General features: G+C 42.6%; 1 protein-coding gene across 2 annotated transcripts in view; it reads left to right on the plus strand.

The window, feature by feature from the left end:
• The window catches only part of mrpl23 (mitochondrial ribosomal protein L23), a 41037-nt gene extending 32438 nt beyond the window's left edge, over positions 1-8599 (plus strand). For both annotated transcript variants that reach the window (XM_044193710.1, XM_044193711.1), the window contains one exon: positions 7495-8599. In XM_044193710.1, the coding sequence (XP_044049645.1) occupies positions 7495-7659 (165 nt within the window). In that variant the 3' untranslated portion in view covers positions 7660-8599. The remainder of the gene's footprint in view (positions 1-7494) is intronic.
• The last annotated feature ends 10664 nt before the right edge of the window (positions 8600-19263 follow it).

The following is a 19263-nucleotide window of genomic DNA, read 5'->3' on the forward strand; positions in this document are numbered from 1 at the left end:
GAGAGAACAAGGTTTATCTATCTTTTAGTATTGACTTTTTTTTTTAACCCCTTCACCCTCCCTTCTCCTTACTCTATCTCCATCTCCGTCTCTCACTCTTCTGTTCCTGGAATGGAGTGTACTAGGAGGGCTGAACAGAGGCACAATAGGGCAGAGTATTATGTGCGTTTGTGTGTATGTTTGTGTGTCAATGAGATAAAGTGAGAGTAAGTGTGTGGCCCACCCAGGGGCCTGGCAGCAGGAGCTGTTTACAATCATCAGGCTACATCTCTTCTCCTCTTCTACCCTCTTCCATCGTCTTTCCTGCAAGCACTCCTAGATAATGCAATATTAGGCTAAGAAACTAAAGAGTAGAGGTCAACAACATAAGCACAAGATTGTCTGTAGGTGTCGGTATAGAACATAAGATCAACAGTTGGAGTGTGTTCACACCAAGCATGTTTGGACTGATACAGTTAATACAGCTTTTTAGGGTGCTTGCAGATTTGGCCTAAATACTTGAGTGCAAACCCAGGTTTCTGTCTTTTAGCCTTTGAGAGGGGGAGTCATTACTGTGGGTTTGTTAGTATACACGAAAATCCGTTCAAACCGTGGATGTATTGCACAACACGGCACCATTGCGACACAATATGACATTACAGTTTGTCTCACTAGGGCTGGAAGATATGGTTAAAATTATCATTGCAGTGTTTTCCCACATCAATATAGAGTATATCACAGTTGTGCAAAATCACACAAATTAATCAAACTCTTTGAAAGAACTGTGTTCCACTGTTATGCATTTCATGAGACCAAACTCTTCAAATATGTAAGACATAAACTTCACCATAAACTAATTTTGTTAGTTTTTAAATACAGCTTGCTTGAAATCCTTGATTTGGACAACAAAAATATAATAATAATAATACAATAAGATCATCACTACGGTACAATTCCAGAGAAAGTCAATGAACAGCAAGCAAATCCTTGGCAACTGTCTTGGATTGGATGCAAGACCACGTTGTAAGACTGCACGGAGTCTGATAGCAGCTTTCATGCTTCACCAAACGTCTTGGGTCAGGGAAGACCTCTTCAACTGGCTCAAGTGTGAAAACACCCTTCCTACTTTTACTTCTGTTATTTAGGTCCAGTAAGAACAGTATAATTCAAAGCAAACCTGATGAGGTACAGTTCCAAACAAACTGAGGTACAGTTTGTTAGAACAGGGAATGTAATCTGAGCTAACTATAAGAAATGGCCCCAAAAAGCATTCTTTTGAACACGTTGTCCATTGTTTGGTAATTTTTTCATATGATTTTATGGGTACAAGAAGACGGATGTTGACATCGGATAGCCAGCAGTTACTCATGCTTGGAAACCCCAGCATAACAAAATGAACCAAGGGCAAACCATAGCCTGTACTGAACACTGTATTCAGCTATTTTATTCTTATCTGGAATGAAGACCAGAGACCAGAGATGCTAAATTATGGCAAAAAGCGCAGACAAGTCCACAATGCTTAGTTAAACCTAAAGGAACTTTTTCTCACTTGCTCTTTGGCTGCTGAAATCTGTAATCTCGCAGGATTGCCAAAACTCTGTCCAATAAACAAGCTACTTGTGAGTCCATCTGACTTTCGTTTACAAGCCCCGGTTCACTTGTAATTGGGCAGTGTGAACTTAAATGAACCGAAAAGAAAAATGCAACAAAATTTTCATCTGTGGTTCAGACCAAAGAAAACAGACTCACAAAGGTGTGTTCACACCTTTAAAATCCACAGTCAGGCATGCTAATGCATGTTTGGAAAGAGTGTAGTAAATGCTCTCTCCTCTATTTGAGTTGCCCTTGAGCAAGGCACGTAACCTCCAACTGGTCAAGTGGAGTTGGTTACTAGCCAACAGTAGAGAATGGTGGCTCTTTTAATCAGCAACTCGGCTTTAGGTGTCAAGTTGTACAACTGCATGAGTTGCTGAAAAAGAGCATGGTGCATGCTCAATCAACATTTCCCTAGATAAGTAGAGTTTATACACGCACAGATGCATATATATATATCCCACTGCTCAGCAGGGGGTTGCCCTCAGCTCTAATCCTTGTCTCTCCTTCTGTAGTCTGCCAGGCTCTCCTACCGTGCGGACAAAATAGATTCTACCGCGATGTGAGCACCTCTCTTTCACTACCACACACACACCACCAGTACTCAAGATGTGTCTTTGCTACGGTTTACCCCACCACACTGCCACCGCAGCCGCATGAGCCACAGCCTCCTGAGATTTTCTCACCGTGTCGTCAACACCTCTCCGTTTCAGTATGTGGTCCAAATTTGGCTGTATTCTAATGGAAACTGCCAACATCTAATTGATTTTTATTGACTGCTTTGTGAATGGCTCTATCTTCTGATGCCTTCTGGATTGTCCCTCATCAAACAAAAAGGAATATGTAGTTTGTCTGACAGTCTCTTAGGGCTAGTGTGAATGGCTCAGTTTCACATTTTTAGTCCACTCAAAGCCTTTTCAGTCTCTGTGACCACATTGAGAGCTCCTCTGTTCTTTAATTCGGTCAAGTGTGGTCATCCAAGAAGTCAATGTACTTGGCCTCCACCCCTCAGTCACATCTTATTTAGCCTCACAATAACTCTAGGTGCTCGAGGTTTTGAGAGAGCACAAAAAAGGCTGATGTCAGGTCGTAAAAGAGTGGTTAGAATGTATTTTCTGATGGATTCAATTTTAAGTTGTCTAGATTATCCGAATGGAAGTCGCCATTTGACATCGAGAGTAGTTTTACAGCTGTTAAACAGTCTTCAAAGTAATAAAATGTTGCTCCAAACTTCTTTCATTCCAGAGGACATAAAATCTGATACCATGAAGGCAATTCTGTGGATTGAGGATAATGGAAAATTAAGTCAAAACTATTACAATGGGGTTGAGTAATCATCTTTGCCTTTGCCTCCTTTGTTTTTTATTTTCAGATTTGTGGCATATTTCTTACTCTGTGCTTACTGTGCAGCCCATTCAGAGGCATTTAAATGCTGATGTATATCACATCTGTCGCATGGCAATGTCTGGTCTCGCAGTTGGTCCCAGTTCAGTCCGGTCCAGTCATGTCCCGTGTGTTTTAACTCTCAGAGCAGCAGGTTGAATCAGCCTTTTGTGTCCTCAGCTGCCGTCTGTGCCATAATGTTCTATTCAGCTCCAGGTCGGAAAAGCACCGTGCACCGGCACCTTCCTGTTTTCATCAAAGACATTTTAACACATCAAGCCAGAACAACTATGGCTTTCATATTTCACACTTAAATCTAAGCTTAAGAATAATAAGAGTCACCCCCTTCACATTTTCCCGGTATTGATTTCACATGCATTCCAAGGTTGCCGACACACGTTTGTCCATTCTACTATTTTTTTTTTCTTAAGGGGAAATTATTACACACACAAACACACACCAGGACTTTTTTTCCTACGGCTGTTTTTTAGTTATGATTGCATGCTCAGTTTGTCACAGATCAGAAGCAAAGGTCAATCAGATAGAATACAGTTGTCCTTTGTGTGTCTCTTTCCATCTCTCGCCTGGTCTTCTCTCTTTTCACTCTCCTCTTTCCCTCCTTCCCTCTGGGGCTGCAAACAGGATTACTTAGGGTTTGTGTATGACTCTGTTGTATCCACATAGCATACTCACAGGTTGGATTTGTGGATATTTCGCTGAAGTGCATTTGTACCCTGGAGGCTTACGCCAACTATAAGCAGTACATGCCAATAAAGACACAAACCATTCTCTGAATGTAACTGCTGTGAAAACAATTCAGGGACACAGATGGTTGTCCCTAATTTGACAGGTGTCCCCAATCAACTGGTTAAAAGTCTGAAAGTGGTCCCCAAAAGTGACACAGGGCAGGCCGACACCCTAAATACACACTTCCTGGAACAGAACAAGACATTAAATTAGAGCTTAATAAGGAAGCATACACATACACACAGATGTGGAAAGTGCGATGGGTTGGTATTGAGTCAATGACAACATTTGCCTTCCCCCATTTGCCCCCCCCCTCCACGTTTCTCCTTCTTTTCCAATTGAGAGGGAAACCGGGGGTGTAATGGGTTGTTCATGTGCGTAAGAGGAGTATGTTTACGTCACTAGCAGCGTGGTGCCTCGTCCCAATATTCCTGGATGGCAGCTTGAGTCAATTGGGAGCATGTTGAAAATGATGGCAGAGTCAGGGAAAATATCCACTCCTTCAATTTGTCGTCTAGGAAGCATAGTAGGTAACAGAAAGAAATCCCTTGGAGGCACATAATTCCTGACTGTCTTTCTCCACTTTTGTCCTTTTGCTCGCGGTCTTCTCCATAAATCACTCAGTATGCACTCATATGCACACTCTCTCTCTGTCTCACTCTCTCTCTCTCACTCACTCACTCACTCACTCACACACAAATACAAAATTAGAGAGAGGCAGATAGACACACAGGAAAGATCATGTTGGCTCAGAGCACATGGGAGATAGAGGGGACATGGGCTTTGCCTCTGCTGTGGTACAATGTATATATTTCAAACAAAAATATGAATGCTCTCTACCAGCACTTTCTCTCACTGCGGAAATGTGTCCAGCAGACGCTTGACACACACACATGCGCGCACACACATACACACAAACACAGGGTGCGGCCTGCTGCCAACAATAAGACTTGTTTAACGAGTCTCAGCGCTTTGTTGATTTCAATCTCAGGGCTTTGTTGTTTTTGTGAATCGCGCTCTCTGAGGCCAGTATTAATCTTAGCCATGTGTATACACAAGGTGTCCAGCGCTGCGCCGTATAACTGGGAATTGTCATGCGACAACGTTTGGTTCAAGTTAGGTGAAGTCTTGTTTGGCTCAGTGCTTCATTGTTCCTACCATTGCCAGGTCTGGTGTTTATAGCGCTGTGGTAGAACCCTTTCTCCGTCACCACTACTTTCCTCTTCCTCCTCTCCCAGTCACTTCCTCACATCATCTACCCCATCTTTATCCCCGCGGCCTCCTTCTCCTTCTCCCCACTCCTCCTCTTACTCCTGCAGTGAACTGCCCTTGGCCTGGCCCAGTGTTTGTGTTCTGGATTCTGCGTTCCTCGATGGCAGTGTGCGCGAGTGCAGAGAGACACTGAGGGTCTTGGCAGGGCCGTCGGTTTCCAGGTGCTTCTCTGTTGTTTGGCAGCTCTCTGCCTGTGCCTGACTAAGCCTTCTCCTCCTCACTGGGTCTGCACTCTTGTCTCTTTTCCTGTGTTACTGCACTCACTAGAAAACCTCCTGTAGTTTGCAATACAGGCGTTGCCGCAAGACAGGATCACAAGAACAGTGTGGCTTTTCTTTTGATTGAAGGTTGTGCATGTTTTGCTCTAGCTGCTCCTCAAAGCTGGTATCAGAGAGTTTAGACTCAAATGGTCAGGTTTTAGAGAGTAACATGAATTCAAGTCTGTGTAAAGTATCATACCAAAATAGTAGTTTCCATAATAGTTGTGTTTTGGATGGTTGGATGTAGTTAGTTGCCTGGTCATACCAGTATTGTCAGATTGGACATGTCAGACTCGATTGTGGTTCACATACATAAAGATTGGGTTGTGGTTAATATCTTAATGCAATGACCTCTGGATCTTTGTAGGCTAAAAACCCAGCCAGTCTCTCCCACTAGGGTGTCTTGTTTTTCACTAAAAACTTCAAATTAGGATTTGTAAGTAATAAAAGTAATAAAGAAATACTGGTGGAAAGTGGGCTGCAGTCTCTCCAGCAATTGAAACTATAATAGATAGTGCCTTATTTGGGGGGTCATTGTTTTTGGCGTTTATAGAAAAATGCTAATTTATTGGGGTATATTTTGAAATAAATAATTTTCAAAAGTTATACAATTATACAAAAATCTAGATGGACATTGAAATTAAAAATTCCTTTTGCAGCATGAGCACTGTGTAGTTTAACAGTTTTAAAAAAGTAATTATTTACTTTAAGGGACTCTGGCACATAATTAGCAGCTCATTTCCATTTTTCAGAAGTATATTATAACCTGTCAGTTTCGCATGAAGTCTGCTTTTAAGTGTCCTCTGGCAGCAGCAAACACTACAAATTTTGGATGCATGGGGACATAAAACTAAAGAGAAAATGAGTGAAAACCAGTGTGCTGCTTTTAAAAATTAGTTGGGTTTTTTTCTGGTGGAACTTGGTTGAACCCAAAACGATGAGCCTTAACTATGTTTTTATCTTCTTACCTGGTCATAACCTTACCAGCAAAAGACAAAACACATGCAAATATGCACCTGAGCACTCACATTTATACATGCACAAGTCTAAACATACAGTAATAATGCCCGAGACTCCTGCTGGAGGTTCTCCCAGTCAAGCACATTTTGGAGTAGGCAAAGCCGGCTCCATTCTGCATCTTTGGCTGAGTGAGCTTCATGTTGTCTCCCCCTTTGGGAATTAAACCATGCTATGTGGTAATTATATGCATGTTTCTCTTGGTATTTTGGGGGTTGGAGACAGACAAAGTAGCGTTCACATCAGAGCCAGACCATTCCTTAACGCCTACACACTGACCCCAAACAAAATATTTCACATATTTAAACAGAATAGTTGATTGACAATTGTGTTCACGGAAGCAATTCATTGTATGGTGGTAGGCCTCTATATAAAATGATTTAGAAGTTTATGAGTCACATAATGACATTTGACTATTTGTCATTATGAAGTGGAAGCTGTTGTTTGGTGTAAACTACAACATCAGTGATCATTAATCACTTAAGGAACATTTGTGTGAGGATTAGCAGTTTGCTCAAAATCCAAACACACAGTGATAAAAATGACACATGTAAGTGCAGTTTCATCATCAAAAGATATGATCCGGCTTTATATGAAGTTGAGTCATTTAAGGATAGCGATGATTTGGCTCCAGTTGAGACTGATAACAGTGAATTCTTGTTGCCAGGTGTCCATGGGAGAGGCTGAGAGGGATAGGCTATGGATATGTGTGCATGCCTGCACCCACTGACCTGTTATTTTTTTTTGGTATGTGGGCGTGCAAGCATGCATGTGTGTGTACTGTACTGTCTGTACTCTACGGCGGCCTGACACAGACTACAGTTGGGCCAGTGATGCATTAGCCATGGCCAGAGATGGGTTGGTATGGAATAAATAATGGATACCATCCTTTCCCTCTGAATAAATCAAGACCAGAGAAACGGAGAGAGATGAGAGATTAAATGTGGGAGAGAGTTGGAGAAATTGAATGCCAGCGAGAAAGAGAGCGTTTGTGTAACTGGAAGAAGAATATAGAGGGAGAAATTGTGTCCTGAATTCCAAATCAGTGTCTCACTTCTCGTCTCTGCAACGAAAAGCAAATGGTTTTTAGGAAAATGCAGTTTGACATTTTTTTTTTTTTGCACAAAAAACTGGTTTGTGAAATGATTTAAAGTAGAAAATAAACAACTAATTCCTCGTATTATTCTGTAGGAACACGATGGTTTATTTGTTTATTTTGCTTTTTTCCCCCTCTGCATCCCAGGCCCAGGGCCAGACGTTCACCTTCCCTAACATCTTCCCCGAAAAAGACCGGACACCGTCGGAGGGCTCCATGGAGGAGATGCAGGAGAAGTTCATGGAGGACGAGAAGCAGAGGCAGAAACTCGACCCCAGGAGAGGAGGGGTCACTGAGTGGTTCGGACTCTGAGACAGCCCACTGACCGGGAACTCTGTGCTTGTATGTGTGCGTGGATGTTTCATTGGGAGCTACGTGTATTGATTTAAAACACGACTGTTGTGATGTCACTTCTATTTCTGTAAGAAACACTCACAACTGTGTAGTAAAGAAGAATGAGCATGTGTGTGGGAGACTGGAGACATGTGTTTGGTGTGTGTGAGTGTCTGTGTGTGAGTGAGTTTGCGAGGCTTTGGTCCAGTAACCTGAGCCAGAACAGAATCACAGGAGGAGGAGAGTGGCCCGGCTCCATCTTTCATGAAACCAACCCACCGTTCAGAATCTCCATCACCTCAGATGACCTCCTCTTCTTCCTCCTCCCACTCTTCCTGTTCCACCTCCTTCTCTTTTTATTCCTCCTCTTTGGTACCAGTACTTCTGCACCTCCCCTTTCTTTTGTCTCTCCTCTTTCCTCAGGAGTTTCTTTTCCTTCTCATCTGTGTCCTCTGCTGTCCCTCTCCTACACTCCTCTTCTCTGCCACGCTGGGGAGTGGTATATCGTGGTATCCCTAGTAGCCCTGACTCTCAGCCAGTTGGATCAGACTACCTGGACAGCCCACATCCTTTCCTCTTTTATGACTTTGCCTTGGATTAATTGACCACTTTAGGTAAACAACAATTGAGATGTTTCAGCAAAGCAACAACATGGAATTTGCTGGAGTGTTTTATTATTTTGTGGTAGCACCTCTTGCCATGACTCTGAGAGAAGATTGTACCCTGTGTGTGTGTGTGTGTGTGTGTGTGTGTGTGTGTGTGTGTGTGTGTGTGTGTGTGTGTGTGTGTGTGTGTGTGTGTGTGTGTGTGTGTGTGTGTGTGTGTGTGTTTGCCTAGCATGCAGGACTTGCCAGTGAATCTGTCTAATTGTAAGTACTGTTGGAATAAGAACTAATAAACGGTCACTTGTCCAAAAGTGCTCTGCTTACTTTTTCTTGTGTTCTCCTTGCCTCATCTCCCACGGCTGCTGCGCTCAACAACTGGCACTTCGAGACGCTGTTCGCCACACAAGCTGGCCTGCGCGTGTGCCAATGTGGTCTGGTAGCTGTTTTGACAAAGTAATGATCTGTGTTTGAATCGAGCCACTGGAGGACTGAGCTCCCTTACGGTAATAAGGCCCATAAAGGGGAGGGACCTCTCCCAGGCTCGCTCAGACCCTCCATTATGCTGAGAGGCCAAGGTTACAGTAAGTGTCCCCCAGCCGTGACCACTAATGCTGGCTGGCTAATACAAAGGTCCAGTCCCTGACTTCACCCAGCCAACTCCGCTATCACTAAGGAGAATGTCAATATTGATCCTGTTGGCCCATTGTCTGCTGCCTGGAACAACTCACCCCCTGCGTCGCTATAAAGCAATCTGATTTGGAACAAAACACGCCTCTTGTTACACAGCCACTCCATTTCTTTTCAGTCTGCCTCACTTCTCGTTTTCTCACTTTTTATTTTTCTCTTTCTCTGCTCTTTCTCTCTCTGTTGCCCAGTATGCACCTCCAGAGAAACAGCTGCTTCACCAACAGAGAGGGAGACCAAATTCCTGTTCTCACTCTCCTCCCGGCCTGAACAGACCCCACATGAAAGTTGGGAAATCATGTTCTGGTGTTGTTGGCAAGCAATAATCTGTCCCTGTTCTCCTCCTGTTCCTTGTCACGGGGATACCCCGTGCCTTCTAAAGTCCGATACACATACTTGTACATACCTTCTGCAGCCATTTCTTATATCATTAAACTGGCATTGAGGTGCTGATATTACTCTGTTTCAGGTCTACTGACATTGGTGGTTATGTAGTGTTTTGGACATTTTGGATACTGCTACATAAAATTCAGAAAGATGACAAATTGTATAGTTCACAGAGAGACACTGAGACACGCTTGGTTAATGAGCTCATCTCTTGCTCACACAGATAAATGTCTTTTAGTCATTTTAGCTCTTTATAAAGAACAAGTAAACAGGAACAACAAATTAACAGATGAAAAGAAAAACAAAAACATTTGGAGGTGGAAGGAGTAGAACAATAAATGAAGTCATAGTCAAAGAGATCGAGATGTAGCTACAATGCAACATGAAATTCTCTCAACAGACTAGTTTCTGAGTGATTACAATTTTTTGGGAAGTTTTTTGACTATTCTAATCAATAAAAATGTTACATGGGCTAAAGAAGGATAGACTTTCATTTTTAAGTGATAACATCTGTGGAGGACCTGCCAAAATTGCGTAGTGTTTGGATACGAATAAAACAGATGATTGTTTCTCTTTCCAGAAGAGAACCCAGGTTGACCTCAAAATGCAACATTTACATTAAAACATCTGAGGCAAAATGAATGCCAAATCACATTCCTTCAGATTTGGACACTTTATGTTAAGAATATCCACTGTTACTGTGGTTTCTAGTTAAAAATCACCACCAGTCGCAGGAAGCTGCAGCTGTGCCATGATGATGTTGTCATCTTCAGTGATGGCTGGGAAGAACATCTGAGTCATTTCCAGAAGGTGCTGACAGGGTTAAAGAGGCGGGCCTGAGCCCCTTTTCCTGAAAAGTTCTCTCTGGTAAAGCCAGAGTCCAGTTATCCTCTCCATTAGAGTCACCTTGCTACAGGGAGAGCCAGGTGACTCCCATCTCACTGCATACATCAGCAAGAAGCTCCTGGTGTGGTGATAAGTGTCTGGCCATTAAATAAGCTCTGAGGAGAAAGATCACTTTTGGAGACAGGCCATGGTGCATCATCCTGGCTGCAGAACATGAAGTAAGACTCATGATTGAGGACCATCAGGTGTTTCCTCATGTTGCATTTATTTGACTTTGAGATATTTTACAAAAATAGATGTGAGAACTGTGTGGCAGACTCTGCAGGACCCAACAGAGGTCATCGCAGTCAGTAACATGACAGATATTTTAACACATTTATTTTTTCATATTTTAGTTGTCTTCAATGTCACATTAGTCTCAGAAAATGCCGAACCATACCCTGGTGCTCCAGGTGATTCCTTTTATGAAGGTAGTATGGTAGAGTTGGAGAGGGATTGTAACTCCTGTAACACTTTTTTTGTATTTTTTTTTCTGGCATTTTTGACAGAGAGGTGATAGGAGATGAGGGGAGAGTGAGGCTGGGTGACATGCAACAAAAGTTCCTGACCAGACTCGAATCATTGCAATTCAGTTCAGTGTCTCTAATCTCAAGACCAGGATGCATGGGGAAAAGCTTATTTAAGCACTTCTGAATAATGTAAAGTGATGTGTGTTGATTGATAAATTACTATATTAAACTATTAAGAAATAGATTGATAATTTCAATGATACAATGATTTTTTTAGCTACAGTATGTAAGCAGGTGTTTGGAGCTCCTGTAAGAGCAGATCAGACCAGTCCTTGCTGTCCTTGCGGTCAGATCGGTCAGATCGCCGTCTCCTGCAGAGGGCTCAAACTTAAAGTCACAGAGCTAAGAGCAGACTCATTCAGTGTTTTTAAATTTTTCCTTCATGGAAGTCTTTTTTATTTTTCTTCATTATGGCCAAACCTGTCTGTAACACTGTAAATATTCTGCACCAATTCTGCTGGAAAAAATAATGACTAAATAGCTTCAAAGACTGTTTTTTTGTGTGTGCCTGAGCTACACACACTCCTCCTGTCGCCCTCCTCTCTTCCATGTTCTCCCCATGCCTCTCCCCTCTCTTCATACCCAATAAAAAGCTGCAAGTACAATGTGTCTTCCCCCTCGTCTGGCCCTGTCCATACAGCTGGCAGCCATTTCCCTGTTTGTTAACACAGTGTTCTCCCTGCCTGTTAGATGATGCTGTGTGGCTCGAGTGTGAAGGAACGGGAGGATGGAGGGATGGGGAGGTTTGCGGTGAAACGAGTGAGCCCAGCACATCCCATTTCAGCTGAACTCAGGATGACTGTAGGCAGTTTCAGATTTATAGGAATCTATGTGTGCTGAACAAGATGCATTGCATATTGTAATGCATCACACGTTGTGTAAGTGCAGAGGGAGGAAATGCAAGCATGTGCGTGCAAGATGCAGAAAGCCCAGGAGAGATGGAGTGAGAGAGCATATGGATGTGAGGGAGAAAGTGAAGCGGGTGAAGTGAGAGTGAAAAAGAGATGACATCACTGAGAAAATGCTGAGCTGGATTCAAGGGCTACTGGATGAAAGAAGTTTACTCCCACAGTGCATTCCCCCCAGCCCGCCCGCCCGCCCACACACACACACACACTCTCACACACTTTTTTCTATCGCTCATGAGATGTACAGTGCAGGTTGTGTTCCCATCCCTACACGGTTAGTTAATGGAAAGGGGGTTGAATATTTTAAACAGCCCTACATTCTCCTCCTTTTCCCCTCCTTACTCCTCTCCCTGCCTTTTTTTTTCTTGTTCAGTTGTGCATTAGTCAAGTGCACACATGACCCTGTTTGCTACTGCAGTCCATGCCTGGAATCTGCATGACATCATGCTATATTTTAGGGATTAGTGGGATGAGTGGCGTTATAGTGAGTATCCTCCCTGATTTTCTATAGCCTCCCGAGGGGGCAGATCTCCTCCTTGCTGGCTGTAGTAACTGCCCACTTGCAAGGGAATGCTTCACCTACAGATGCTACACTGCATCCTGCAGCTGCAGAATTTAGATTAAGCATCTCACAGTAACGCTGCTGATAAGGTAATGTTGTACTTTTATCTCATCAGTATGTGGTCATTGGGCCTGCCCTATGAGTGGGATGGCTGTGCATGACTTTATGCAAGAAAAAAAGAGAGAACTTCATATAGATTGTAGTCTGCTTCAACTAATAACAAAAGGTTTGAATTGAAGGCTTTGTTGCATATATTCTCACAATCATCGCCAACTGTCTGTAAAATTACACACACTCATATAGTTACACAATTACTACCCCTATACCACCCTCTTGTGCAGACGACCTCCACACACTTACACTTGTGTTCACTAAGACAACCAGGGTTGCCTGCTGAGGATTCTGACGGCCTTTCTTGGACTCGCGCCATACACATTCCTCCTTCCCTAGGTTGCCATTGGTTCATCTGAGCTCAGCCAGTGCACTCTGTCACCCCATAAGTGTGTGTATGTATGTGCATGTGTGTGTCTGTTTCAGTGTGAGTTCCATGTACCATATGCACCCTTACATAAAAAAAGTTAACATCCTCTGTTTTTCCAAGAATTTACTGTACACACACACCTACACACATGATGCTCGTGTTCATGCCTTATTGTGAACTACTTACACATACATAAAATGTACCCCAATGTGGCCCCTTAGTGTGTATACACGGTCATATAGTACTCACATCTATACACTTGTTGGCTCAGAGCCAGGAGCAACAACTGAAGGAGGACACTGTAGAAAACGTGGACCAGCTGTTTATTATTGCTTACATTACAAAGAATCAGTATGCTTTACTATTAAACAAGTATTTTCTAGTATTAAGTAGGTATGACCGATGATCTTCTATTGTCAGTATATATAAAGCTCACACTGATTTCTGTGCAATGTTCAGCTTTTTGTTAACAAACAAAATCAAATCCAGTCTTTGCACTGCAATTATGCATGTTGACTGTCAATAAACTGCATTAGTTGACAGTTTAGGCTTGAAAAGAATGGGATTTAATATGACAACATATATAATGTACATTATGAGGCATATTTGTTGCCATTCTTAATACTGAAGTTCATTAACAAGGTTCTTAGGAAATGGCAACAGTAATATTAAATACTTTTATGGCATCTCATTTATGACTGAAGGACTGTACTTTGAGTTTTGAGGTACTTTACTTGAGTACAGTGGTGGGGGAAGTACTCAGATCCTTTACTCAAGTAAAAGTAGTAATGTCACATTGTAAAAATACTCCAGTTCAAGAAAAAGTACTTTAGTGAAATTTCAGAAACGTTATCAGCACAATGCAAAATGCTCATCAAAAGTAATAAAGTATTAAAAGTATAAAGTAAATATATATTATAATATATATTTTATTTTTAAAAAGCATTTTAATATTGTAGCATGTCAAATACAAACACAAACACTACAAACACTTAAAATACTGTTTGGTTGTTAAATCTATAACAATGCATCATATTTTATAAGATGATCACATGTTTTGTATGTATATCTCTAATGTAATTAGTAACTATAACTGTCAGACACATGTAGTGAAGTCAAAAGTGCAATATTTGCCACTGAAATGTAGTGGAGTTTAAGTAGAAAGTAACATGAAATAGAAATAGAAGTACCTCAAAATGTTATTTAAGTATGGTACTTAGTTACTTTCCACCACTGCTTGAGTATTGCCAGTTTTCATTGATTCCGGATACTGATTTTAGAGGGAAATATTGTACTTTTTCACCACTACATTTATTAGACATCTAGTAACTAGTTGCTTTGCAGATAAAAAGTTTTAATAGAAAACATATGGTAATCTTATAACATTGGATGAATTTCTTTACATTAAAGTACCCAAAAGGATATAAAGTAGTTATAATTAGCACCATTTCAACCAGCTGCAACATTAAAATGCTCATTACACGTATTGCATCAATAATGATTCATTATATGATAAAATAACACGCTGACAGGGGCCATTCTGTATAATAACTACTCACTAATACTTTTTATTGTGGTATTTCTACTTTAGTTAAAGATCTGAGTGGTTCTTCCATCACTGTTTGTTTGTAGAATTTGTCAACATCTTGTCCTGGTCTGGTTTGCGTGAAGCATCTTATTGCTTCCTCGTGCACTGGTTTTCAGTGGAACACAAATGATCAGTCAGTAAAGCCAGCCATGTCTTATTCTGGTTTCTTCAGCAGTACTAGTGCTTAATAAAAGCTGAATGCTGTTTTCCAAATATGTGCTCCTCCAGAGATCCTTCCCTTCTTCTCCTGTCACAACATCAATTAGGATCAATTAGAAGTCCTGACAACAGAAGACGGTGCATGCCAGCCTTCATCACCAAATGGGTTGTGGCAGGGTCTTTGATCAGTGTTTGCACTGAAAGATTTGTTTGTGGTGACCAAGAGGGGTAGGAGCTATCGGCATTGTTTTTTGTAGCATAGTGTTTGTGAGGCTTACACACAGCCATCTGTCTGAAAGAAGGGAAGAATTTCTCATGACATTCATTTCAGCTTATCTGCTATCAACACAATGCTCCTCTACTAGCTGGGTGGTCCCTGTCCCTGCCAGATGTTCAACACATACATTTGTATTTTAAACAACTTAATAATAGTGATATGTACATAAGAAGAGCAAAGGACAAAAGGGGATTTGGTTTGATGCATACAGTATGCATGTGTTTAAGGGACAGAAAGAGGATTGAATGGGTCAAATGGGTTCAATTATCATAGCAGAATAACAGAAATCAACTGGGGCCTGGCCACCCATCTGGACTACAGAGCACTGAGCCCTGGTCTGCATTCATACACGCATAAACATATGTGCACTTGTGCAGTCAGTGAACCGCTCGCTGGTGGAATCATACTGGCTAGAGGCTGTGCCAAGTCAATAACACAGACTGATCCCTGATGCTGAACTTCCTGGAAGTCCCGGCTGCTCTCAGCGCTTCATGTACCTGCTCAGTGCTCCAGCTGCCGCCTGACTGCACAGTGGGCTAGATGGGGATTAGTGGGTCTATCACTGCTCTGCGCCTGCCTGCAGGTCACTACGACTTGACACACGGTTCAAAGGAGAACAGAGGAGAAGAGAGACCATGGGAACAATGAGTCTTGGAGATTGGGTGAATTCATTTCCTCCAAGCAATGAGATCTTATGTACTTTAACACAAGTCTCTTCTCATCACGCACAATCAAACCAGGGTCACTAATCTCTTTAGGGAGAAGAACCTCAAGGTTAATTGTCTGACATCCCGATGGAAACAGAGCGTAACGTGGTGGGTCTGGTGGTGATGGTGTGTGTATGTGTGTATAGGGCTAACACAATACATGCTAACAAGATAACCCAAAAGGAAGATTCTTTAAGGTCTGAGAATGCTGTGGTTTACAACAAAACACAGATCTGAGGCCCCGCCTTAGCTCTCATTGTCAAACAGACACTAGTGGGGGAGCTGCAAAAATACTGCCTGGGTTTTAATACTCCTATTGTTTACATGCAAACACAGTTACACAAACACATTCTCAGACTTGAATACGTTCATTTTGTTGATCCTGGTCATTCATATTGAGCATGTTCATGACTAATGTACCAGGGAGGTGTGAAAGAAGGGTGAAAGTGTGGTAAAGCAGTAAACAGAAAGAAGTAGTTAGGAAAATATTTGAGAAAGTGAACTAGTGAGAGACAGATGGACAGAGAGAAAAATAGAGCTTGATTTAGAAGCAATAGGTTTTGGTTTTGGGAATTAGGCGGGAGGGATGGATGGTGCAAGACACACTTGCCTAACTCATCTTTGGTCTAAATGGCTGTTGGCCACTGGCTCTTATTTAAAGCGTCTTCTCTCCTGTCTTACATCTCTTTTCACTGCCAGCCCTCAGCTTACGTCAGAGAATCCCCCACTGTTAGCCACCACTTAGCCAACATGATGACAGAACTGCTCACCCAGCCAAAGATAGATCAACCTTTTCCGGCTTGATTTCAACCAGCATGGCTGGACTTTTGTGGCCTGGATTCACTCGACAGGGTTCGACTTCCCTGGCATGGGTTTGATTAGAGTGGCCTGGGTTGAGTAGACACTGAGCTTGAAGAGTATGTTCTCACTGGCTCTGTTTCAACAAAGGGTACTCAACTAGTGCGACCCGGATTTGACTGTCTGGCTGCCACTAATGTGGCCTGGGTTCAGTAGACAGAGCTTGACTTGTATGGCCTGAGTTCATCAGATGGAATCCAACTTTTCTGGCCTGAGCTTGTCAGACAGGGCTCAACTAGTGTGGCCTTGGCGGATACAGGGCCTGGGTGATTAAGGATGTGTTTGTTTCCCAGGCAGCAAACAGGCAAGGTGGCGGCATTGCTCCTGCACAGCCAAGGACTTGGTGTGGGGGCGAAAGAGCCAAAATAAACTTCTGTGATTGCCTCCCATATGCCCTCCTGACCTCTTCGTTTCAACTGCCAGGCAAAGAAGAGGAAAAAGGGTGAGGGGAAGAGGTAGTTTAGATGAGAGCAAGATGGGGGTATGAGAGGTTGTGGTTGAGGTTTAAGATGGGGGGAGGGGACAGGAAAGGTAGCTAGAGTACTTCAACAGATAGGGCTGGTTCTTGACCCTTAATCTATCTATCTATCTAACAATCTTTTCTGTTATTATTGTTGATAATGGAATTATAATTGAGAGAGAGAGAGGCAAATGAAGAACAACAAAGAAAAAAAGGAAAGGAAGGAATAAAGGGGGAAATGGACAGGGAGTGAGAGAAAGGGAGTCTTGTCGTCTGAGAGGTGGTGTGGTTCGGGTTAGGTTGTGGTTGAAGCCTTGAGAGAGCGGGAGGGGAGAGAGGGGGAGGCGTAGGGGGCGAGCAAGGCAGCACATACCCGCAGCATTCAAATGGAGCTCCCATTGGGAGGTTTTACGCTTCAAAATGGTTTCCTGTGACGTGGATTGTGTGTTTGATTTGAGCTTTGAGGGGTTTGTGTTATTCTCAGGAGGGGAGAATCTAGCACGCTCACATTTCCGCACTACCAACAGCCAGCAGAAAGTTGGCAGGCCGAAACAGGCGGATTGTAAAGACAGATTTTTCTCTCCCTCCTCGTAAGAACCACATTTTTTTCTGCTTTCACTTTTTTGCCATGTTTTTTTGCTGAGCCTGCTCCAGGACTTGCTCTGCATATTGATGGATTGTTCTTAATAATTGGACCCGCTCAGACCTGTGTCCTTCCATGGTTTTCCCAGGCTTCCTTGATTTTTTGCTGATCATAAAATGTGCAAAAAAAATGTGTTTATGTATGCTCAGATGTGTGCACACATTTACACTCTGACAGACATGTGCATGCCTGCAAGTACGCATGCTGTCAAACACATGCCTTGGAACTAATTGCTAACAATGGATGCCAGCTGGGCAGTAGGTGTAGCAGGCAGTACAACTGGGCCCAGGTTGATTGTTTTTTCAACTGGGTTGGGGGGCGGGGGGGTGCAAGTGAATGAGGAAAAGTATGGAAGGGATAGTAGGTAGAACTGAGAGACGCGAGGGTCACCACAGAAGAAGGGAAGGGGCATATGCTGAGGCAGCGGGAAGCCACCTCTAAGACCATTACAGCCAGTCATACAAACCATCAGAGAGCTTACTGTTCTGCCAACTACTGTACTTCACAGAGCCAAGAAAATGACAAAAATCAACACTGGTGTGTTTGTGTTGGGGGAATATCCGTGGAACCCCACTCTCTTTCCTGATCAGCAGTTTTCTCTTTCTCTCTCTCTCCCTTTTTCCTCTCTCCCTCTCACCATCCCTCCTGTCTTTATTAACTTACTGTAAATACTGTACGGTGTATGCCCTCTGCTCGTGTAAGAGGACAATTATTGTAACAGCGTCTCTACTGTGTGGTGCTCATGGAAAAGCTAACTGCGACGGGTCAATTTTCTCCATGGAGTTATGTAAATAGTTTTGATGGAATGAGTGGGCTTTCCCCAGTATGTGGGGGCATAGCGGGATCTGAGGGGTTCCACTGCCGGCTTAATCCCCACCCTCGGCATCAGTAACCCCTTTGTCAACCACATTAGCAGAAAGCTTGCACTTATTGTAACAGTTATGTATCCACATAATAACATATTGCAGTACAAGGCCACCAATTAGATGCTTGTGAGAACTGTAACTGTCTTTAAGAGCCTATTGATACCTGTGCTTCTGTTACAGGTGTAGGTGCATGCATGTCTACCAAAGCATTCGATACAAGGCTTAAAGTTTACACGAATTATGAAAGAAACAATTATGTCAGGGGTGGCCAACCAGTCAGACACTAAAGTGTAACACCACACTAGCTGCCTCAGTGTCGCATCATTTGATGCACATCAGTTGACAGCTGTAGCACACACCAGATGTGCCAGTGTGTGGGCTTATATAGAAAACAATTGGTGAGTGGTTTGACACATGTCATACACCACCAGTAACACATTGTGTGTGTGTGGTCTATCTGTGGTCTTTGTGAATCCTTTGTGAGTCCTTTAATATTGAGTATCTGCCTACGTACAGACAGGCATATATGGCACAGACGCACGATAAGTTCAAAAATATGCATGGTTGACCAGAGTATTGTCGTTTGATTTGTCCATAGTGAAATATTTCCATTGTTACTGTATACTTGTCCATTTTGTCCAGATAAAAACTATTGCATGTCTGTCTGTCCTGAAAGAAGGATCCCTGCTCTGTTGCTTTTCCTGAGGTATCTTCCATTTTTTTCCCCTGTTCAAGGTTTTTCCTTATCCGAATTGAGGGTCTAAAGATAGAGGGTGTCTACTACTAACAGCCACTAATGTTTATGATTCAAATTAAATGAAAATATATTTTATCCTTTGCATTTCTTTATATAATAATGATTATAAACTTTATTTATATAGCACTTTTCATAAAGGTGGGGTATGCAATTCTAATCCAATACACACCTTTTTGTTAAATTCAGCAAATATCTCCTCACAGTGTGCTAACTGTCCGTTCTGTGT

Source organism: Siniperca chuatsi, linkage group LG4 (assembly GCF_020085105.1).
Source record: "Siniperca chuatsi isolate FFG_IHB_CAS linkage group LG4, ASM2008510v1, whole genome shotgun sequence".
Classification (NCBI taxonomy): domain Eukaryota; kingdom Metazoa; phylum Chordata; class Actinopteri; order Centrarchiformes; family Sinipercidae; genus Siniperca; species Siniperca chuatsi.